We start from the raw sequence: 23,959 nt of genomic DNA, 5'->3' as shown, positions 1-23,959 counted from the left end.
GATGAGAGATTATGTACCCCAAAAAAGGTATCTGCTTTTGGTGAAATTCGCATTTAGACAGTTTCGCATAGAGCTGGTGGTTACGCAGTCGTTGCAAAACCTCTCTGACCAGAACAACATGTTCCTCCATGGTTTTCGAATAAATAAGAATATCATCCAAATAAACTACAACGCTGCGGTACAGCAAATCATGGAGGATTTCGTTAATGAGTTGCATGAAGACCCCCGGGGCCCCTTTCAATCCGAAAGGCATCACAAGAAATTCATACATTCCAAAACAGCTAGAGAAGGCGGTGAGGGGTTTGTCTCCCTCGCGGATACGGACGTGATAATAAGCTTCCACTAAGTCCAATTTGGAGAAAATGCGACCCTCCTGTAATTGCCCCATAATATCTGAAATCAATGGTATGGGGTAGGCGTTGGCTTGGGTAACTGCATTAAGCTTTCGGAAGTCAATGCATAAACGCAGGTCGCCCTCCTTTTTCCGGACAAAGAACGCTGGGGCTGAGTTGGGAGCGTTCGATGGCCGAATGAGCGAAATTTTTATCCAAAAAGTCACGTAATACAGCGCGTTCGGAAACGCTCATGGGGTAAATTTTGCTTTTAGTCAGTTTGCAATCTTTCACCACCTCAATTGCACAGTCAGTGGTACGGTGGGGGGGCAAGGCATTACATTCTTTAACATCAAAGACATCTGCAAAGTCTCTGTATGCGTCGGGCAAAGGCGGTGGCGATGCGGCATCGGAGATTAAAGCCGGAACGGGTGGAGGCATCACCGCGACTCCCTGCCGATGCTGGTCGCACTTGGGATTGGCAAAGGAAATAGTGTCCGTTTCCCAGTCTATATAAGGACTATGACCCTTAAGCGAATTAATCCCTAGGACGACTTCGAATCGGATGGGGGCTATGGTAAAGTCTATTTGTTCCCAATGAGAACCAATACCCATCGCTACTCCCCGTGTGCGATGATCGACTGATCCCCCCTTAAAAGGGCTCCCATCCATCTGGGCAAATTGGACGGGAGCTGGTAAAGCCTCGGACTTGACTTTGAGGGCTGCAAACGTGGCCTCACTGATTAAAGTGCGGCCGCAGCCAGAGTCAATAAGTGCCTTGACAGGCAGTTGGGACCCCCTTTATAGTGTTGCAACACTGCGTCCACATACACCGTATTTTCTACTTCTCTCACCTTCACCAGTTTCTTGGGGTTTGCAGGAGAAACTGCGGGGGTCTGCGGGGACACTCCATTCACCGCAGACTGTGACTGGTTATTTGACAGGTCAAGAAGCGAGTCCAGGTTTAGCGCTGGGGTAACCTGGAGATGATCCCCGTCCGAAGATGGAGAATTGTCCCCCACTGGGGCACTTGTAATCCGAGACCCGGAGGGGTCTGTGGAAGTAGGAAGATCGGGAGAGTCTCTGAATTGAAGTACAGAGGGTGTGAGCCGTCCCGGCGTTGTACTGCTGGCGGCCGCGGTGCCTCCGCGCTGAGGTCGTCCCCGGTTTTTTGACAGGTCAGGAGGCGAGACCTGGTTTAACGCTGGGGTATCCCAGGGACGATCCTTGTCCGAAGATGAAGAATTGTCCCCCACTGGGGCACTTGTAATCTGGGACCCGGAGGGGTCTGTAGAAGTAGGAAGTGCAGAGGGTGTGGGCCGTCCCGGTGCTGTACTGCGGGTGGCCGCGGTGCCTCTGCGTTGAGGTCGTCCCCGGTTTTGTGACAGTTCAGGGGGCGAGTCCAGATTTAACGCTGGGGTATCCCAGAGAAGATCTCTGTCTGAAGATGGAGAATTGTCCCCCACTGGGGCACTTGTAATCCGGGACCCGGAGGGGTCTGCAGAAGTAGGAAGTGCAGAGAGTGTGGGCCGTCCCGGTGCTGAACTGCGGGTGGCCGCGGTGCCTCTGCGTTGAGGTCGTCCCCGAGCTCGGGGTGATGCGTTCGGTCGAGGGAATTCCAGGCGTTGAGAACATGCTGAAACAAAGTGGTCCATAGCGCCGCAAACGAGACAGGTCCCCCTTTGGAATCGGGACTCGCGATCCTGAGGGGGTGCTGATCTCCGCGGGCAGGGAGCGGAAGCTTTGGGGGAAGGCTTCTGGCTTCCCCTCTCCTTGGGTCGCTGACGGGGTAGTATCTCTGCCGAGCCGGCAAAAGAGATCTTCAGTTTGGGTGGTCTCCATGGAACTGGAGGTAGTACGGGTGCTGGTGTAGATCCAAGGAACGGGGCCCCTGGCCTTCCTGGCGGCGGCAGGACGGGAGTTCCGGGGTTTTCTGCTGGAGCTACAGGCAACACGGGCGCTCCGCCCAGAGGTGCCGCAGGTTGCTGCGGTTGAACCTGATCAGGAGTCCCTGGTTGTGGAGCTGGGGCCGAGCCACCCGGTACGGCTTGTATCTGCTGCAAGCAGTCGTTGTCATGAAGCAAAAGGTGCATTTGATTCTGCAAGCGGGCCACTCGGTCTATGTGTTCCCGTTTGTGCTTTTGGAGCAAAAACATATCCTCGCCCGCATCACCTAAGCGACGGGGCTGGCTGATTCGGAGGTTTGCAGCCCAGAGAGTGTCCTCATAGTGCAAGTCCTCTTTGACCCCCTTACGATCCGCCAAAACTTGATCCGTTTCGAGTTTGGTGGTCAGGGCCGTGGTAACTAGTGGCAGAGCCTCCTGCTCCCATGCCGAAATAGGTCCGGCTTGATCCGGAAGATCCAGTCGCGGCTGGACCTGAACCGCTAAGGTCGCTGCGCTGACACCAGAGGCGGGGGTTGACAGCTTAGCAATCCCGGCCATTGAAGTGGTGGTCGAGGTCATTCCGTGGAAGAGCGCAACCATCTGTTTTGCCAGTGCTTTTGGCCTGGCTCCGCACACCCGGGTCAGTCGAGCATCCTCCACTAGATAATTTGATGCTTGGAGGTCATGACGGGCGCTGGCCTCCTCGCTGCGCCCGTACAAGTCCAGTCAGGCGGCTACGTTCCACGTCTGCCCGATGAATTTTGCTTAGGGCGCCCTCAAAAGAAGGTATCAAGGATGGGACCTTCCAGGGCTCCGGCGAGGAACCCACTGTCTGGGGAGCGACCAAGCTCCCCCCAGGAATCCGGGCGAACCGCACAGGGGCTTCAGCCATGGGCAAATAACTCGGAGAGCACCGTCCCAGCTCCAATCAGAGCGCCTGGCGAACCCTCCGAGGCTCTAGCCAGGCAGATGAGAAGAGAAAAAAGAAAAGTGATTGCTGTCACAATGTCAGCTCTTGGCCCATCGAACCAGAAACCACAACAGAGACAGTCAGGTCCAAAGAAGATGGCTTTACTGGTCAAATAGGTATTACAGAGCATGAAGGGAAAGGTGACAGCAATGAGCTCGCTGTCTAACACTCAGCGAGTATAAAGGCAAGGATATTTGCAAGTGATTACAGAACACAAACATAGCTGCTGTTCCCAGGACTGTTCCCAGAGCTTCAAACAGGCTTTGGTATGCAGGGTTGTCCTTGAGCTTAGTCAGTGGTCAGGTCAGCGATAGAAACGAAAGCAAAACAAAGTAACTGAGATACAGGCCTGACATCTCCACCTAAAAGAGCAGTATTGCAGCTTGGGTCTGCTCCTTGATGTGGGGTTTCTCTTGGATTCACAGGTGAAGGCCCAGATAGTTGTTTATCAACTTTTGCTAACATGCAAGTTTTGCTTCTTCAGTTGGAGATCTTTCCACCATGGTGCGTTTCCTGATAACTATTGATTGGTCTGCCATTTTACACTGGGGTTGCCCTTGAAGAAACTCAAGAACATCCATTAGTCAACCGTGCAGCAACTAGTTTGGTTAAAGGTGTTAGCTGTCAAGAGCAAGAATTCAGCTAGCTACCAATGGATTTTTAGGCCAGATTCAAGGCACTGTTGCTTACCTTTGAAGTTCTAGATGGTCTGCATCCAGATTGTCTGATGAACCAATACATGCTGCTTCCTACCCACTGTGGTGGTATTATGGGACTCTGTTGTGGATTCCACTTTGTTCAAGATAGTGCCTTTTCCATAGTGGCTTCATATCATGTTACATCTGCCAGTTCAAAGTGTTTGATCCACTCAGGAGTGAACAAGATTTTCTGTTTTAAGTATGATTTTAAGCATACTGGGCAGTCTGTTGTGCTTTATTTTAACAAGTATTTCTGGAAACGTTTTTCAGATACATAAATCGTTTAGAGAGCAATCCCAAGTAGGTCTACTCAGAATCCCCACTTCTATTCAGTGGGGTTTACTCACAGGAAAGTGTTCTTAAGATTGTACAGATAATGAGGTTGCAGTATTAGATAGTAGGTTAGTGGTGTTGAATGTGTCGAGCATGGATATGTTTTTTTCTCCTATGTTTGGTACCATGGTTTTGTGACAAGAAAGGGAGAAATGTGAAATGCTAATAACTTTGGGAACTTACAGGCCTAGAAAAAGGAATACTTTAAAAGCTGTAAGGAGCTCTTGTTCCAAAGTTGGCAGTTCCCCAGGAAAAATAGTTTTGGACTGGAAAATGGTAAATACATAGCATTTATCAGGTTCCCCCATTTTTTTGTAACAGAAAAGGGGGGGTAAGTTACAGTGAAGATTTTGATAAAACTGGTAGCTCGGTTACCTCTAATCTGGGACAAAATAATTGAGTGAACAAATTTTTGAAATGATTGATGCAAGCAAATTGAGAAACAAGGGAAACAAGGTGGGTCTTTCTGTTATGTTTCCTGCTGCAAGAATGTATCTTGACAGACTAGACCTGGACTGGACATCCACATTTTTTCATTTATTTTAGAACATATTGACTGCCTCCCTAGAGAAACACCAAAGGTTCTGTACATCAAAAGTGTATTCAGTATTCATGTTTAATTAATGAAATATTCATGTATGTTAAATGCTCCCACTGAGTGAGAAAGGATGCATGAGACAGGTGAATACTGGGCCAACCCTGCATTTGTTCGTAGCTCTCTGTACACTATGATTTGTTCAAGTCAATCCCTTGTGGTTTTAGAAGGAAGATTACTCGAATGGTTTGGCTTAAGTTTATCTGTTTGTTCTCAAGGATTCTGCAGATATTACATGTAATGCATCTCCTTGTACAAATACACAGTGGCCTATTGCTACTTACCTTTTTAAAGATACGACTCAGTGAACCGGATTAAGCAATATTAAGCAAAGCAAGAATGGTGATGGAAATCATGTTTTAATTTGGACTGTTTTCTTCCAACTGTTAAGATTTTTGTTCATCTGTTTCCCTATTTCTTCCATTCGCTTATATTCCAACGCCTCCACCATAGTACCCATAGCAACGCTTGTTAATGCTAATGAAACTGCAGAATCCAGAGCTTCTCTGTTAAATATGGCTATTGAACACAGTTGCATTTGTATGAGTCCTTAGCTCCAGCTATACCTGCTCAGAGCAAACCTTTTTCAGAGATGGCAAGACCTGGTAACTTGCTATTTTACTTAAAAACTACCCAATTATGCATCGTGCAGTGAAGCCCTTGTATTCTGTGGCAGTGAATGCTTGGGAAGATCAATATTTATCTCTTGTCAAATTGACCCAGTTTAGCTCTAGGATGAAGTAGTCTTTTGAAGTATTAAATTTGCATTCCGTGGATCACTGCAGAGTATTGAGTCTGATTGATCTGTGGGATGTGCTGTCTCAGAACACATGGCTCCTTTGGCTAATTCCCATGTAGCACTAATAGCATGTTAATGAGTAAGGTAATGGACAAATAATTCCCATGGACTTGTACAAAATGGTAATTTTATTTTATTAAACTTAATCTAGGTTATTAGGAGGCTCTAAACCTTTGGGGGGGGGGGTTTTGCCAAAAAATGTTCAATATTTGATTAGTTTACTGTGAAATAGCTTTAGTATTTTGATGCAGAAAACTCCTTGTCTCCATTGCAATGGATAAAACATCAGTCAGCCTTGATACAGAAGGATCATTTTAATACCAAGGAAATCCAAGTTTGTGGCTGACATGACCAAAGACTGTTGTCTGAAAATAAGCACAGTAAAATGAATTCTGTTCGCACTATGTGCTTAATAGCCTAGTTGCCCCAAAATAGGGGTCAGCAACTTTTTATCATAAAAAAATTCCAAATTCAGAGCAAGAGGTCAGCAAACAGCCAGAATAAGAAAACTCATTTGCATCACTGCAAAGGTACAGTTTAAAATTACTGATTGCGGATATGTTGATTCCAGCCCAAACACTGGCTTGTTGCAAGGCCTTTCTGGGTCTCACAATAAGTAATAATATTCCTAGGGGTACTCTGTGTAGCTGTTTTAGCACCCAGGCATGCATCTGTGCTTGGTCTACATTTGGATTACTTATAGGGTTGCCAGGTCCCTCTTTGCCACTGGCAGGAGATTTTTGGGGCAGATCCAAAGGAGAGGGGTTTGGGGAGGGGAAAGACTTCAATGCCATAGAGTCCAATTGCCAAAGTGGCCATTTTCTCCAGGTGAACTGATCTCTGTCGGCTGGAGATCAGTTGCAATAGCAGGAGATCTCCAGCTAGCACCTGGAGGTTGGCAACCCTAATTACTTAGCGCAGTTGTACTAACTTCAATAGCACATAGGAAGCCACATTTGCAATTACCATCAACCAAACAAACTGTATGACTACAGTGTGCCCCAAGCGCCACCCCATCATACACATTCATACAATAATGTAAGTATATAACAATATCCTTTTCAATGACTAGAGTACTATGCACATGTAGGGTTGTCTCTTGTCACTAGTGTTGAACCTTAGCCAGCTGTGGTGTGAGGGGAAGGGCTTCCCCCTCTGCCTTCTATGAGGTCCAGCAAGTTGAGCAAGAGAGAGAGCTTGCCAAGACTCCCAGATGAGAGCAAGCTGGTCAGGGAAACACGGAGTAAAACCATTACCACCCCACTATGGCCATCTTGCGCATTTCCTAGGCAGCTACTGTGGTGGTTGTGTTCTCTCTCCTCTGTGGCCAGCTTGCTGTTTCCCTGGCAGCCCACTGTAGGACTGAATCTGCTTCATCTCTGCATATTGGGCACAGTGGGAGAAGTTCAGGCATGCAGAATCCAGCACATGTAGTCTGAAACATATAATCTTTACCACATGAAACGTGTCTAAGGCACATTGCTGGCCCTAAGTTCATCTTGTTCTGTGCTCATAGTTGGTGTGTCCAGTGCACAGAAAAGAGGTTGACCTACAGTCAGGGTATATAGGCCTGGTTGGGGCATGCAGGTGCAACCCCAATATTCCACAATTGTCCTCGTCAGGCAGGCATCAAGTTCCAACAAAGGATGAGGGTGAACTGAAGCCTTAAATACTCCTGCAAGGAGGGGGAGATGCAAGCCCCACCCTTCCAGGAGCAGGCTACCAGTCCTTAAAAGCGCCAAGCCTCATTAAAGCAATGGGTATTGTCGGGGTGGGGGGTGGAGTGGTTCCAGGCTTTGTGAGGCTTGTGGGGCAAGCTGTGGAGAGACCTTAAGAGCTGCAGTGAACTCTGGGATTGAGGGTCCAAGTCTGTGTCTGAATCTGAATGTAGGACTGTATCCCAGGCTAAGAGAGCTGACTCATGTTCCTGGGGCTACTCTGGCACATCAACGGAGGTTCCTGGAGGGATTTTGACTGCCTCCTTCTATGGCGCTGTCAGGAGCTCAGTCCCTTCCTGGTCTGTCTTTCATCTTTTCTGATGAGGAGTCCATACTCTAGTCCCTGACAACCATGCATTGAATTTACTAACCTACCCAAATGCATGCATGTCACTACAAACTACTGTTTAAAAGGGGGATATTTATATTATCCTTCTATATTGTTGCACATTAATTTGTACCTATAAGTCCAGTAGAGGGCACATTATATTTTTATTATGTGTATATTTAAGTATTGGAATATTTACACCTTGCCTTTTCTCTTGGCCCCAGGTGGCTTTCTCTGTTTCAAAAGTGCAGTAAATTGGCATTGAAATATATGTTGCTGGTATGTTGTCTGGTTGCTGTTTTCCCATTTTTTCTAAAGACTGGTATGCCTTTATTTCCTCTAATGCAATTTTGCATCTAAGGCATAGTATAGACACTTTTGTGTTCTTTCAGCTTTTGCTGTTTTGTTATCTTCCTTGAGTCTGAGGAGATAAGGCAAAGTATAAATATGTTAAATAAATACATACTTTTAAAGAAATGTACTACAAGATAAAGTTTATGGTATCACCTTCCTTCTCTCTTTTTTTGACTTCTGTTGATGTTCAGTTCTCTCTTTGGGGATTAACGCATGGGCAGAATGTTTCTGGTTCGCTCCTCTGTTATCTCACAATATTTTAATCCCACAATATTTAAGACTGGATAATCAAACGCATGACGCCAGCCCATCCCACTATAAGTCTGAAACAAGTAGCTGCTGGAGGCTCCCCATGCGTTTGAACCAACCATAAAATGTGGGATAGTCCGCAATGTGGGATAGCAGGGGAGTGACATCGCCCAAGGATTGGCTGAGGAGTTATCCAATCAAAGGGTGATTCTCCCCCTTTTTTTTCTTGGAACACCAGCGTTCCGGTATACCATCATCGCAACCAATTGCTCGCACAGGAAAGGGGGCGGGACGGGAGACCGGAAGTGGCAATTGCTCGCACAGGAAAGGGGGCGGGACGGAGGAGACTGGTAAGGGGCATTAGTAGCGAGCTAGTCGAGTCATTACACGCACATCAGCGTTCCGGTAATATGGCGAAATTAAACAAAAGTAGCGTTTTAGCACCGAAAAGATCGCTAGAAACCAGGGATTGATTAACCCGGGTTTTTTGCCTTAATTCGCGACTAAGTTGGGTCCGATGCGCAGCCCTTGGACGGTCGTGCGTGTGGACCACGGGGATTCGCTACTTTTAAGGCACAAAGGCGAGACAAATTGGCCGTGCGTTAAACCCCTTTATTTTGGTGTGTCACTTTAGGATTCTTATTGGGAGGAATCTTTTTCTTGTTTTCACTTGTTTTCTTGGCAGAATATGTTTTGCATTCTTTCTTGTTTTGGGATTGTTTTCAACTAATCTCTTCGTATTAGCCAGCTGTATTAATGAGATAATAAACCAGGCTTGTTGCTAATGAATTGATTCATTCAACTGCTGAATTTAATTAGAAAGACACTTAACATTCCAGCAGATGTTCTTATTTTGTTTCGGTACACTTGTATTTCCACACAATAAGCTGACAAATGCATTAATATCCATATTAATATGCCATGCACTTAAAATCTTGTTGTGTCATAAATTGTATAATACTGAAACTAAGCCTTATAAATAAATCATTGTTCCTGGCCATTGGGGACATTTCACGTACATTTTCATCCATTCCTTCACTGATTAGGGATCTCCAAGTCTGGGTTTTGAACAGTTTCTCCAAACTATGGATGGGGCTAAATAGTTACTTCTTAACTTTGCCACTGCTAAGTCCGAGTACATGATACAGAGTTGGATGGATTACTGGTCTGACTCAGTAATGATAGCTTTATGTGTTCACTTCCAAGTTACATCTAAAGGGGAGAAATTAATGTTCTATTTCTGCATAGAAAGCAATACACATTTATTTATTTCTAGCTTGCTGCTCTCCCCAATGGAGACCCAAATATCTTTCTCCTTTCCTCCATTTTATACTCATAACAACAACTCTGTGAGGTGGGTTAGGCTGAGACAGCGACTAGCCCAAGGTGAGCTTATATGCAGAGTGGGGGTGGGGGCTTAAACCTGGCTGTCCCAGAACCTAGTCCAACATTCTGGCTGCTACATCACATGGCTCATTTGTATACCTGTGGCTCTTCACTGTGCAGGCCTTAGCAGAGTTATGACTTAAGTATGCTTAGATGAGTGTAACCCTGTTCAGGACTTTATTGATTTACATTATAGTCCTCCTTTCTTACTGAGACGCAAGGTGGATTACACAACATAAGCCATCGCAGTCAGTAGGAAGAGATATCCAATAAGCAACACAGTAGAAAATAATGCATCATGACCAAGATAATACATCCTATCCACAGTAGTATATAGTCCTGTTCCCTTTATTAAAGAACCTTCCTGATCCATTCCGTTATAGCCCTGTCACCTTTATAAAATTCACTTTGAACAATACTGTTTTACACATGGCTAGCCATTTAGTCACTTGGTAGGCAAGTTGTTGGCAAGTCCTTCCAGCAAAATTACTCTTGCCAAAGTCAGTCTTCTGCAGCATCCTGCTAGTGGTTACATGCGCAGCATAGGAAGTCTGTATTCCTACTCCATTTAAGGGAATTGGGAATCCTACCCTTTGTAAGAGGTCGCTGTGCCAGCTACCAAGCAGTGTACAACTTAATATCAACTATGCATCATTGATGGAATTTTCAGCCCTAAGTTGGCCAAGCATAGTCATTCTCCCCCCCCCCCCACTCCTAGAAGAGATGTCGTTGGCCTAGGAAAAAATATTTGATAACCTTACTAATAAATCTGTTCCTCTTTGATGTAGGAACAACCATACTGGAACGATTCTGCTCTCATTTTCCCCCTTAGATTTAATATGGTCTGCATCTGTTTACTGACCTTTTCAAACCAAGAAGCTCTACTTAAGTCTGCTTTAGACACTAAGAAGGAAATCTCTCAACTAATGCCATGTTTTTTTTTGGGGGGGGGGTCTCTTTCAGACACTAGAGATTGTATTTTGGAGCCACTTTCTCTGCCAGAAAGTCCAGGTGGTGTTTCTGCTGTAGAAGGCTCTCCATCTGTGCCTTGTATATTCTGTGAAGAATATTCTCCTCTATCAGAACAAAACCATCTTCTGAAGCACATGATTATAGAGCACAAGCTTGTCATAGCAGATGTCAAGCTGGTGGCGGATTTTAAGAGGTATAGTATATGTCTTGCTTAAAAATGAAATAATGTTAGCGTTGAAGATGCTGTGCTGTACAATCACTGACACTATTTGTGCTGGGATCTATTAGAAATACCAGGAAGTGAGAGAGAAGCAATGGAGTCATAAGCAGTGACACTATGAGCCCAAAGGCAAGATTCTCGGCATGAAGAAATGTTGCCATGGGGCTCAAACAGTAGGCTATGAGCAGGTTCTGAATAGTCATTGCCAGGAAATCAGCACATGGGGACAAAAGGCAGGTAGGCTTTATTGTACGTTGGAAGAACAAGTCTGTAGGTAAGAGAACTGGGCCAGGAAAGGCAGCCATAGTCAGACTTTTCTTTGACAGAGAATACAGGGAGGGACTGTGACTCCTGGGTAAAGCATGTGCTTTGCATGAATGGAGAAAGTCCCAGGCTCAACCCTTGTCATCTCCAGATAAAGTGTTTCAGTGAGGAGAAAGATCTTTCTTTAACAGAGGCAAAGGTCTTTAAGGTCAGGGCTGCTGCCAGGAAGAGTAGAGTACTGAGGTAAATGGACAGTGGTTTGACTCAGCTCTGTATGCACAAAGGAGGCCAAGTTGGAAATAGCTGGGGGGGTTTCCTCCTTGCACATCTATTGTGTGAATAGGTGCCTTGGAAAATCATCCATGACTATTGCTATAGTATCTTCTTATTTGCTGAGTTGTTTCTGCTGTTTGAGTCACCTGCATCAGGTTTTTTTTTCTTTTGTAAATCTGTTGAAAGCAGATATTCAGCATACTTGTAAATCTGTTTATTTGTTCACTGGCTTGAATCCAGTGATGGAGTAACAAACTGACTCAGCGCAGTTCCACTTGCACAAGATGTTGTGCAACACCTAGCACATTTCTCCTGTTTATTATAGGGCCCCAAAATTGGTTGGACAAGATCCTGTGCAAGTGGATAGAATAAGTTTGACTTAGCTAAGTGGCTGCTGAGGTGGTTTTCTTGTGTTTCCAACAGCACAAGAGCTCTAGTGTAAGCAGAAATTTTGTGCTGGATCCATCCCATGTGTCTCCATCGGATGGTAGCAATTGAGGTAGTAGGATCTCTTCTGTATTTCTCATTGGGTGAGGGAATACACGAAGAACCTACCAGAGGGATGCCATATTTAGTGGTTTTCCATATGGTAACTATACTGTGTTGTGACTGCTGGCTCTTGATGACTCAAAACTAAACTTGTGAATTTTCTTCCCTTAAAGTATTGGCCACTGCAGTCATCCAGTGATGAACATGTGTGTGCAAACTCACCCTTTTTTAAATATGTTGGCTGTGGTGCTGATTGTGCTATATTAGAACTCCCCCAACAAGTTGCTTGAAAGTGCTACCATGTTTCTAAAGAGAAATCGGTAGTATGCCTGCCCTAAGCAATGTGAGATTTTGTAAATGGCATTGATTTTCTGGAACTGACATACCTTATTCAAAACACTAAATGTTGTTGCCTAGCAATTTCTTATAGCTACATTCTAATCTATCCATATGTTCTGTTATTCACTGTCTTTCTTCTCTGATATCTGTGAAGCTGCTTTTCCTCTATTACTTGTGTTTTTCTTCTGATAAGAACATAAGAAAGGCCCTGCTGGATCAGACCAAGGCCCATCAAGTCCAGCAGTCTGTTCACACAGTGGCCAACCAGGTGCCTCCAGGAAGCCACAAACAAGACGAGTGCAGCAGCACCATCCTGCCTGTGCTCCACCGCACCCAAAATAATAGGCATGCTCCTCTGATACTAGATCAAGGTCATCTTTGCCCTAGTTTACTTTGCCTCAGGGTCAGAGTTGAGGCACTTTTTTGGCAGTGACTATATGGCTGAAGAGGGTTGGCTTGAAGGGGTCAAATCTTTCTGCTTCAGATTGTCTGACCACAAAGCCACATGTGGAAAGAAGCTCACACATTGGCACTGCATGTTTCGCCTATGGGTATAGCTTTATTGAGCTCATCAGGTCCGTTTTCCCCCACACCTTTTTCTGGCCAGGCTCATAGGATTTATTTTGATTGTAAGATTTTGCAGTCACACAAGAGATTTCAAGAGTGGCCATTTTCCAAAAGCTGCATGCATATCAAGAGCAAGTGGGGTACCTATCATATGGTATGGCCCATCATACTCTGATACATCCTGATATGACATTTGTCCACAAGACCGTGTGCGTTGAGGAGAAGGAGCAAACATGATGGCCTCATACCCAAGCATGGCGACCACACCTCTTGTATGTCTATTTGCCGTATGTAGGTGCAGCGTACAAGCTGTGTGTGCCTAAGAACCACATCCATGCTCAGGAACAATTGGGAACAAATGTTATTTCCGCAAACACAAATTCACAGTTTTGAGAACTGCAAAACCAAGCATCTGTATTAATATCTTCCAGGTAGAAAAAGTGCCCAAAATAATCTTACAGAAACCTCTGGAAGAGCACGACATTGTGAATGGATTAATGGGATTCATTTACCAGAAAATTTAAGCATTGCATGAATATACAGCCTCATGCTACATAATTACAAACTAATCCTTATTTCATGATGAATAACCTTTGGACTATAATGTATCTTAAATAGCAAATTACCTTTAGATAGATTTTTTCCTCAAAGTATTTTATTTTATTTTTTTAAAAAAATCTGATTTAAATTTTTAAAATCCGATTTTTTGGAGTGTTTTTTTTTTTTAATCATTGATTTTTATCCACTCTAGTGGGCTTTGTGCCTGCTGTGTTGTTATCATTGGCAAATACATGTCAGTGAGGGGCATACTTTCTTACTATCTCTCTACACACAATATGTTGTGTATAGGACTACACATACAGGATATTGCATTTGACAAGGAAGAAAAAAAGACTGTTTAAGGTTGTTTTGTTGTAATCAATGTAAACCAAATGCTACAACTGGATAACCTGCTTTGAAGATATGGGTAAAGAAATAATTTAGGCGCTCAAACCTGTGTTGTGGTTTTTTAGTATGTTAGTATGTTTTTCTGCAAGCCAAGGCAGAGTATGTAGTCTGCACTAAATCAAAGTTCTAAATAAAAAAATCATAAATTAAGCAAATTGAGAAAATATGTGCAGGAGGTATGCAAGGTATAGGAACCCTGGCCATCAGAAAATTTATTCCACTTCCCTTTAGTATTTGAAATTATATATTTAGTTAATTATTTTTTATTCTGTCCTTTTTATCCTGTCCTGTTTCCAAGGAGCTCAGGACAGTGTACATTGTTTCCCCATCTTCCATGTTATCCACAACAGTCCTGTGAGGCTGAGAGGGCTGTGACTTTCCCAGGATCACCCTGGGGCTGCTATCTCTGGACATTTTTCGGAGATACCTGCAAATGGCAGAGTTTGCAGAGGTCAATAAGCTCAACCAAGATCTGATGTCAATCTAGTTTCTCCTAGACTTTATGGTGTACAGTGGAGTCTGCTCTTCACAACTGCTATTTGCTCCAGGGACACTGATCTCCACAGTCTGAAGATCAGATGTAATTCCAGGAGAACTCCAGTGCTCACCTGGAGGTTGGTAATGACAGGTCACCCAGCAAGCTTCATAACAGACTGGGGATTTGATCCAGAACTTGGTTCTCATGCCCTAACCTCTATACCACACTAGTTGTGTTCTTAGCCGTTTCATTAAACTTTTCACAGCTAACATCCAGCAAATGACATCGGCAAGGAAGGGATGCGGTATCATCTAGTTCTTTCCTGGTCTCCTTGACTATGCCCATTAGGACTGCTGGCTTTGGCTGGTGATTCCCCCTTCCCAGACATATTTAATACCAAATTTGCCTGTTTTATTCTAAGTGTGTGCAGTTAGTACATACGCAGCTTCACAGCTGACTACTGGCTCGACAGTCCTCTAATTGCTTCCCATAGCTGTGTCCCATATCCTCTTGCTAGGACTGTGTCACTGAGTTGGCATTCTCACCCTTCTTGTGGCTTCACAATTGACCTCTGATAGGAGTACCACACATAAGCACATGGGACTAAGCCACAGGGCTGGCTTGTACTGGTCTTTGCTTTGTTAGAACAACACAGTTTACTGTCAGTTGGGTAATTAAACTACTAAGTAGGTCTCAGTATTGATGCAGTATCCATTTTTCCAGTCTTGTGACCGAGCGTTCACAAAGCCGCCATTTATATCCAATAAATATTGAGGTGTTAAGCAGAGAAGGATCTAGGGCAAATAAAATCCTAAAAATGATTAAATGCTTCTTTAGCAGCATAACTTTTGCCATGTTTCAAATCAAACCCTAGTTATCATGTCTGGCTTCTTTGTAAACTGAACTTCTGTAATCACCTGGGAATAGATTTCCAATTTACAGGTTGTTTGGTCTAAATAGAAATGTCATCTTTTGGGAAAATACCAATTTAGATTATCTTGTACAAGTTAGCATATATAAGAAAATGGGGCTTAGCCGGGAGCTTTCCTCTCTTTCTTCAAAATCCATCATTTTCTCTAGAACATGTTTATTTATTTACAGAATTTGTATCCCACCTTTCTGCCCAACAAAGGCCACCGAGTAGGCTAACAGTTTAAAACATACATGATAAAATTACATTTTAAAACCATTAAAATCACCCCCTCCCAGACATATATGATTAAAACTGTTAAAAAATAGAGTTAAAATACAAGCAAAACAAGTTAAAATACATTCAAAATGTAAAAATATTGAGGGAACGCCAAATGAATCAAAGAAGTCTTCATTCTCTGGCAGAAGACAGCAACAGAAAGGGACAGACGAATCTCCCTGGGAAGAGAGTTCCAGAGCTTTGGTGCCACAACCACAAAGGTCCTCTCCTGGGTTGCCACCTGCCTAATCTCAGAAGGCAAGGGCACCCAAAGCAGGGCCTCCACAGGTGACCATAGTGGTCAGGCAGGTTCATGAGGGATTAAGCGGTCCATCAGGTATATTGGTCCCAAACCATATAGGACTTTGAAGGTCAAAACCAGCACCTTAATTGTGCCAAGAAATAAATTGGGAGCCAGAGCAGATGGGCCAGGACTAGAGTGATAAGAATCCCTACAATCCACTCCAGTCAACATCCTGGCCAATTGAGGTTTCTGAACACTTCTCGGGGGCAGCCTCATTTAGAGTGCCCTGCAGTTATCTAATCTAGATGTACCACAGTGGCCAGATCTTTTCTGCCCAGGAAAAGCTGCAAGTAGCTAACCAGTTGAAGCAGGTAAAAGGCCACAGCTGCCACCTGCTTCTCCGGCAGTAGGCCTGGGTCCAAGAGCATTCCCAGACTACAGACCTGTTCCTTCAAGGAGAGTGCAACCACATACAGGTGACACCTTAAATCCCAAGTCAAACCTTCCATCCTGCAGTAGCACTTACATCTTGTTAGGATTAAACTTGAATTTATTGGCCCACATCCACTCCAAAACTGCCTCCAGGCATCGGTTCAGGGTTTATACAACCTCCCAGTAATCAGCTGGAAGTGCATGATAGAACTGAGTGTCATCCACATTTTGGTGACAGTCTAGCCCAAATACATTCTGACTTTGGTCCAGGGAGCTTAGGCATGGCTCTCTTTATCCTCCAAGAAATCAGCTGAGAGAGTAACTGGCCCAAGGTCACCCACCACATTTTGTGGCTAAGTGACATTTGAACTTGGATCTCCTAATGCGTGATAGGTTTTACAAAAAATTTAATGAGTGACTGAAGTTTCCCAGCAGGGTAACAAGAATCATATATAGGAACATAAATAACAGTTTAGTAAATGTTTTCTATCATGTCTAAGCCTACATTTTTTGCCTTCAAGATATGTATTATACTGGAAGAAAAGATTCTCTGAGCAGCCTATCACAGACTTCTGTTGTGTGATAAGAACAAATTCCGAAGCACCGTTAGGTGAGTGTGTTCTATAATGGTGATCCAAAGCAGCTTGCATTGTTCTCTTCTCCATTTTATCCTCACAACAACCCTGTGAGTGGGTTCTTAGAGTATGTGTGACTGGGCCAAGGTCATCCATTAAGCTTCCATGTTAAAATGGGGATTCGAACCTGGGTCCTTCCATGTTAGAATGGGGATTCGAACTTGACATTCTAACCACTGTGTGCATATCTCTATGCTGAGCTAAAAAAAAAAAAAAAAAACCCCGGGGGGGATTTACCAGCAAAAATAGCGGCAAAAAAAACGGGGGCCGAAAAAAGAGGACCCGAATAATGCCGAATGTATTCGGCATTATTCAGGCTGCTTCAGCCTTGCTGCCAATCCCTCCCTCCCACCTTCCTTGCAATTTCCACTCTTACTTACCTGTTCGCATACTCAGATCCACACCGCCAGCCTTCTCTGGATCTGGCATGCAGCTTGGAGAGCGAGGCGGGAGCGTTCCTACTAGCCCTGCTGCCTGTTTGCTCTGACAGTGGGGTTAGGAATGCACCCCCCTTGACAATTTTTTTGGCATTTTTCAGGTTCAGATTTATTAAACCCAAAAAAATTTCCAAAAAAATCTGTTTTCCTGATTTTTTGAAAATTTAGATTTAATAAACCCAAGCCTGAAAAATACAACAACAACAATAATAATCAGTGCACACCCCTACACTGGCTGCCCATGTGAGTGGCTCTCAGTCTTGCCAATGAAAAGCATAAAGGGTTTAAATCCAGTATTCTTTTACTTTTGCTGGTCCCATTACTGTATGCCTGGCAGGTTGGGGTGGGAGAAACACCTGGACCTATTCTGCCAGCTCTCACTGTGTGCTCTGAAATACAACAATCTGTCCCAGAGTTGTCCCTTTTTCTAGGGGACTCTTCCTCCAGAAGTGAAATTTGTGAACAGATGTGTTGTGTAAATGGACTGCAGATGCCCCTGCAGCAACAGATCTGAAGAGGAAACATGCAAGGCTGGTTATTGTTACCCAATATCCAATTGTGACCTGCCTGCATGTGCTTTCCTTTACATTTATAAATTGCCCTTAGCTATGCTCATGTTAATTTGGCTTGTAAAATTCTGAACAATTTCATCCTCTTAAAGTGCACTCAGTTTAAATGGCAATAATTATGCTATAGATCTTTGTTTAAAATCCCATGGGCGTAACTAAAAGTTTAAAAAAAGAGTGTGTATGTGTGTACCAAAGCAGCAAATGTTTTCTTGACACAGATATAATCTTTTAACAGAGGAACAGGACAATTATTTTCTTTTATGTGATGCTTTACCTGAAGACAGAGTGCTAAGAGAGAAGCTCCAACAGCAGAGACTGGTAAGGAATTTATTTTATGTGAGTACTCTGAGATCATGAAATGTACTGCACAAATAAATCACTGCGTTCCCAGATTGCCTAGTTTAGCAATGAAGTTTCTCTGTCCTGCCTAATCGTAAACATGTTGACTTAGAAGAAAATCCCAGTGAATTCTGTGAGGCTTACTGGTTTGTCAGAGTGTTTAGGACTGCAGCCTCAGAGTACTTTTACATCTTCTCAGTCTGTTTTTTCCACTGCATTGGTTCAAAAAGAACACCTAAAAGGAAACCTGTGTGAATATACATTCTTGGATCTACCATGGACTTCTCAGATGGAAGACATCCACAGCATAATTTGTGCATCTCCCACTGCAGCCCAACTACCCCAAAAAAATTATTGTCCTGGGAGACGGGACCCCCCCCCCTCTAGGAACAGCATGAGAAGGGAAGATCTGCAGTGGGATGGGGGAACAAGTGAAAATCACTGATTTCCCCCTTCCCTTGACAGACCTCTAACTCTTTCATCTCATGAAAATTATCCGTTGAATCCAAACAACGAAACTGCCTTATACCTCGCCAGATCTTCTGCATTATCTGCTGGCCGCAGCTGTCCAGGGCATCAAACAGAGAAAAGTATTTCCCATCCCTTAAAAGTCCTTAAACTGGAGATGCTGGGGGCTGAATTTGGGGTCTTCTGGAGATTCTTTCCACAGAGCCACAGCCTATCCCTGGATTCCTACCTTACCTTGCTGGGTGAGCACTTGAGAAATTCGCTCAAGTTCCATTTCCTTTCTGCAGAATAGGAATTGCAGAAGTCTAACAGTTGATTATTTCCAGTTACAGTATTTGAGATGCAAAATGTTAGGGGAGCTCCACGGCGTGTGCTCTTTCATATGTACAAGTCATCACTTGTTTTGCAGTCCCTGGGCATGAGTCATGCGTGTAAACTCCACCTAAACATGGTTCCAGTAGGATATCCAGTTTCTTCCAGAAGAAGGAGATGCTGAATAAACAACTAAAAATCTTATAGAGTAGAAAAGGTTGGCACTGATAGCACATCAGAAGATAGTTCTCTGCCATGTGGTGTGAGGGAGGCAATAGCCATTGCAACAACAGCACAGGGTTTTGGTTAGCTGCCTGTACCCCCACTCAAGGTGTTAAAATTTTTTTTGAGGATAAAGGAAATCGGAACCTCGGGGAGAGCATACTCATTTTCATAGCCCTGGATCACAAAACAGTTAGGTTTTTTCCCCTGGTTAAACCCCTGGTTATCACCTTAAGAGATAGGCTTCCTCTAACACTCTAACCACAACAAAACACTAAGTTCAAATCTTCACTTGGTTACAAAGGTAATTTGGTGTTGTGAGAATGGAGAGATCATGTATGCAATATTTGAGCCGCATAGAGGAAGGTTAAGGTGTTGGACTAGGATCTGGGAAAACCCAGGTTCAAATCCCTACTCTGCCATGGAAACTTGCTGGCTGACCTTGAGCCAGTCACAAACTGTGACCCTGGCAAGTATTTGGATGGGAAACCTCCAAGGAATACCAGGGGTATGGTGCAGAGGCGGGCAATGGCAAACCACCTCTGAATGTCTCTCGCCTTGAAAACCCTATGAGGCCGCCATAAGTTAGCTGTGACTTGATGGCAAAAAAAAAAAATTGTGTTTGACTTGTATAGTATTTTCAACCAGGAGTACTTTATAGTTCTCATCTGGTTCATCTTTTCTGTGTTAAGAAAGACACTACATGTATTATTTATTCATGTTTTATCCTACCCTGCCTCCAAGAAGCTCACTGGTAGCATATCTGGTTCTGTTTTATCCTTGCCACAACCCTGGGAGGATGAGAGAGAGCAACTGGCTCAAAGTCACCCAGTGAGTTTCCACTCCATTTTTTTTCCAGCTCCATTCTAGGGCCACTCGTATTACTTAAATGTAAAGTATGAATGATTTCTTGCTTCAGTCTCGGTTATGCAAAGCATATACCCAGACATTCTTAATCTCACTTCACTTGCCTGAAGCAGTATGCAGCAGCTACATATTATGAGCCCTGAGCAGTAAATTGTAGCTTTTATTTAAATTGTGGTAGAAAATCCTGAGAAAGAGACACAGAAGCACTAAATGAAATGCTTTGGGAGACCTGTGGGAATACTTGAAAAAATAGCTTGCCTCAATTTAAGGTTTAAACCTGTATTATTATTTAAAGTGGAAATTTTCTTTGTTCAGAGATGCTCCTCTTTCTGAAGAAAGCACTGACAATTACGTTGAATTAAAAGAAAACAGATTGACTGTGCAATCCTACACAGAGTTACACTCTCTTAAATCCATTTAAATTAATGGATTTAGAAAGGTATAGCTTTACTTAGGATTGCGTGATGCATCGCTCAAGTTATATGCCAGCCATATCTTCACTATTTTAAGGCCTCATTTAGGGGGAGATTTAAAATGCATTAGGTTAGACCAGCTTTTTGTTTTGTCTGCTTTTTCCCCTCAAACTGTGCAAATACTAGAAGTGAATATTCAGAGAGAAAGTCGTGTTTTCAAATGAATCAGTTTTCAGTGTTGCCCATTAGCTGATAATGAGGCACACTATAAAATAAATAGGAATAATCCTACTTTACCATTTTCAGAAAAGCAACTGAATGAGATTGTGTATTTTGTCCCCCTTACCCTCAAATTCAATAGCGGGAAGTTCTGGAGCAGCAGCAGCGAGAAAGATATGATACTGACTTCTGTGGAACATGCATGTTCTGTGATAAAGAATTCACTGGAAACAGGTTAGTGTTGAACTCTGTATTGTGTGTATTCATTCTTTTGACCATCCAAACTCTATTGATGCAGGCAAAGAAGGGAGGTCAGTATGATTGCAGCAGCATTTGGTGCCTAGTAAGTGGGATATATATTTTACTGAGTGTCCATTGCCATCCAATCATACACAATGTTGGAACTATGCTAGAGTAGCCAGAAATCTGATTTTCAGATTCTGCATAGCTCCAGTGTCTAAACAGCTGGTTGCCTGAAGTGGTGAATAAGAATTTCCTCCAAGTGATCCAACCAGTTTGTTAAAGCTGGTTTCCTTTTATTTAATTAAAAATGTGTTCGCTTTCATTTTAGGAGGTAAATAACTGTGGTATGCATGGGCAGTTCCACTTGTCAGTGCATTGGATCGCATGGAGGACTTCCGCTGACAGAAGGGGGGTGATTTTGCTGGTTCCTTCCTCTCACTGCAGATTTGCCACTCATGCTATCCGTGGGGGTCCCCCGTCTCCCAGGAGCAGCATTTCACGGGGCGTTTGGAACTGCAGTGGGAGGGGGTAGGCACGGAAGGCACTCTCTTCTGTCAGACATCCTTCCTGCCAGTGGAAATTTTTGGCAGAATCCGAGCCAATGTTTGAATGGACTAGTAACTTTCATTGGCAAGACTGGTCAGCAATGGCTGTTTGTGCCTCCCCCATTTCCCACACTCAGTTCTTTGTCACCCAGCAGCTTTGCATGATGCTAATACAGGGTATCTGTCAGTCGCAGCTCTTGTTGCCATAGCAATGCTGACCGATGCTGCATTGCTGAAGCTCAGGAGTCGGCTTATGATGCCAACACAGCTCCACAGGTCATGATGTGCTAGTGCAACAATCGATGCCCCCATCATAAAACTCCTAATAGCCACCCCCACAGCAAGTGTTAAAACATCTTTCAGTTATTTATAGCTTGGACGACTTCCAGGGCACTTGTGAGCCTCAGATAAGACAGAAGGGAAAGGAAGCTTCATTAACCATGACATCCTGTGCCAAAATTAGCTGCGCGAAGGCATTGTTGCAGTGGCTGTGGATGTCACACCAATTGTTCTGCACTGGATTTAATCAGCATTTGCTTAACTCGACCCTTTCTCATGGGAGCTCAAGGCAGCACATCTCTCAGCCCCCACCCCCAACCTGGTGACCTGTCAAGCAGAGTGGAGATTTGAACTTGCTTCTCTCTGCTTTGAGCTCAATATTCAATCTATTATGCTACCTGTAGAAATGTCTATCTAGCGACTAACTTAAAGATAAAAGATCTATCTGATCACCCTGCTAGGAAAGTGAAAGTTATGGCTGTGACATAAAAAGAAAACCATAGCCCTTTTCAGTAATTATGTTTTAGCATGCAAATGGGGCAAACACAATCCTGTCAGTATGTGTGATTGCCATTGTGTCTGATAGGGGAAACATCAATTTTCAGCTTTGGTACATGTAAATTGGAACCAAGGCTGACAGTGCCCCTTTCCGACAGAAATGGCAAGCAGACGATTAGGTATAGTGTGTTTTCCCCCATACATCTGATGAAACCAAACAATTGAATAGGCTCCTATGTCTATGGTATTGTGAGAGCCACATTTGTAAATTAGCATAAGTGTGTATTTGTGCATTTTAACGCTTGGAACGTGTGATTTTTTGCAGATTAATGTGTTTGAACTGACCAGAAAAAAATGCCTCTGAGCCATAATCCCCTGCCCTGTTTAATACCAAGTGATTATTGTTCAGAGGCATTTTTTCCTGGTCAGTTCATTGGTTCTGCACTATTGTACCTAATCCTAAAACGGATTAGTATATGCCGTAGGTACAAAAGTGACTTTGTCTTGTGTTGTGAGCATCGCATTAGTCTTATGAAGTGTGTGTGTGTGTGTGTGTGTATCTTGCTCTTTGCTGAAATGTAAAATAGTGCCCTTATTGAGTAATGACAATATTAGTCAAAAGTACTAATTAGTCTTGGTTTTAAGCATGCAGGCAAACTAGTGAAAAGCTACCAAGATGGCAATAAGTGTGAAATTTAAATGTTCTGCTTCAGTTACACAAAACCACTGTTTCTGCTAGCAAAGCAACTAATGCTGTTACTTATTCAGTGTTGGTTCTATAGGGCTGAAATTCAAATTTTCTGCTGAGTTTAATGCAAGTACATGTAGGTAGAGAGCAGCTTCAGACACATACACTGAGCTTTCGTCTTGTACTATCCACCATGAAGCCATGTGCAAAGGAAAATGCATTTCTTTGTAGCCATGTTCCTTTATTTAAAATACCAGCATTATCCCAAAAATACTTTTGCAAAGCTTCCTTAACAGAGGAGTGTGTCTAATGATTTACCTGTAATCTTTTATAGGTCAGTCCTTCTCAATCACATGGCAACTGATCATGCATTCAATATTGGGCTGCCAGATAACATTGTAAGCTGCAAGGAGTTTTTGAATGTTTTACAGAAGAAACTTGACAGGTATGTTCAGAAATACGTGTCTAACCCTCTAACAGGGCATTCCTAAGGAGAGTTACTCCAGTCTAAGCCTATTGAAATGAATGGGCTTAGACTGGAATAACTCTCCTTTAAAAAAAAAAGGTTTATTTTTATAATTAGGGGATACTAAAGGGAAAAAAGGGAAGGTAAAAACCGTTTGATATACAAAAACAACATAGCGGATTCAATAGAAAAATAAGCGTAGTCGAGTACAATATCATATAACAAGCCTGAGTATTGATCAAATACAATATAGTATATCTAAAAATGTAATTGTAAAAATATAAAAATTATTCAAACTATCTACCTGTTACACATTGAAAGTATATTGTACCGTTTGAAGCCGAGAAATTACTTAACGAATAGTTGGAACATATTAAATAAAACATTGCCTTTTACTCATTCTAGTACTATTCAGTATGTGTCAATCATTTGATTAGCTAGAAATCATATAAGTGTAAAATGATTCCCACTTTTCGTCAAATTGTTCTGTAAGTTCATTATGATTAGGATTCAGTATAAAAGTCATTTTGGCCATACTGGCGTAGTCTAGCAGTTTTTCTTTCCAATCTTCTATTTCGGGTATTTGCGTTTGCTTCCAGGTTCTTGCCAGAACCACTCTGGCTGCCATTGTAGCATACTTAAAAACATCATGAAATCTCGAAGGCAGATTTGATGGGACCATACTAAGCAGATAGT

The 23,959-nt window shown here is 43.3% G+C and overlaps 1 protein-coding gene across 1 annotated transcript in view; it reads left to right on the top strand.

Annotated features, from left to right (window-relative positions):
* Nucleotides 1-2,902: 2,902 nt before the first annotated feature.
* Nucleotides 2,903-23,959, top strand: part of ZNF277 (zinc finger protein 277) — a 37,169-nt gene continuing 16,112 nt past the window's right edge. Inside the window, exons 1-6 of the mRNA XM_056846498.1 lie at nucleotides 2,903-3,004; nucleotides 10,437-10,813; nucleotides 16,585-16,673; nucleotides 17,940-18,022; nucleotides 20,687-20,778; nucleotides 23,132-23,242. Coding sequence (XP_056702476.1) covers nucleotides 2,903-3,004; nucleotides 10,437-10,813; nucleotides 16,585-16,673; nucleotides 17,940-18,022; nucleotides 20,687-20,778; nucleotides 23,132-23,242 — 854 coding nt within the window. The remainder of the gene's footprint in view (nucleotides 3,005-10,436; nucleotides 10,814-16,584; nucleotides 16,674-17,939; nucleotides 18,023-20,686; nucleotides 20,779-23,131; nucleotides 23,243-23,959) is intronic.

This window comes from Euleptes europaea, chromosome 3 (assembly GCF_029931775.1).
Source record: "Euleptes europaea isolate rEulEur1 chromosome 3, rEulEur1.hap1, whole genome shotgun sequence".
Lineage (NCBI taxonomy): Eukaryota > Metazoa > Chordata > Lepidosauria > Squamata > Sphaerodactylidae > Euleptes > Euleptes europaea.
Note: the sequence above shows the minus strand (reverse complement) of the source record. Positions and strands in the feature narration are given on the sequence as shown.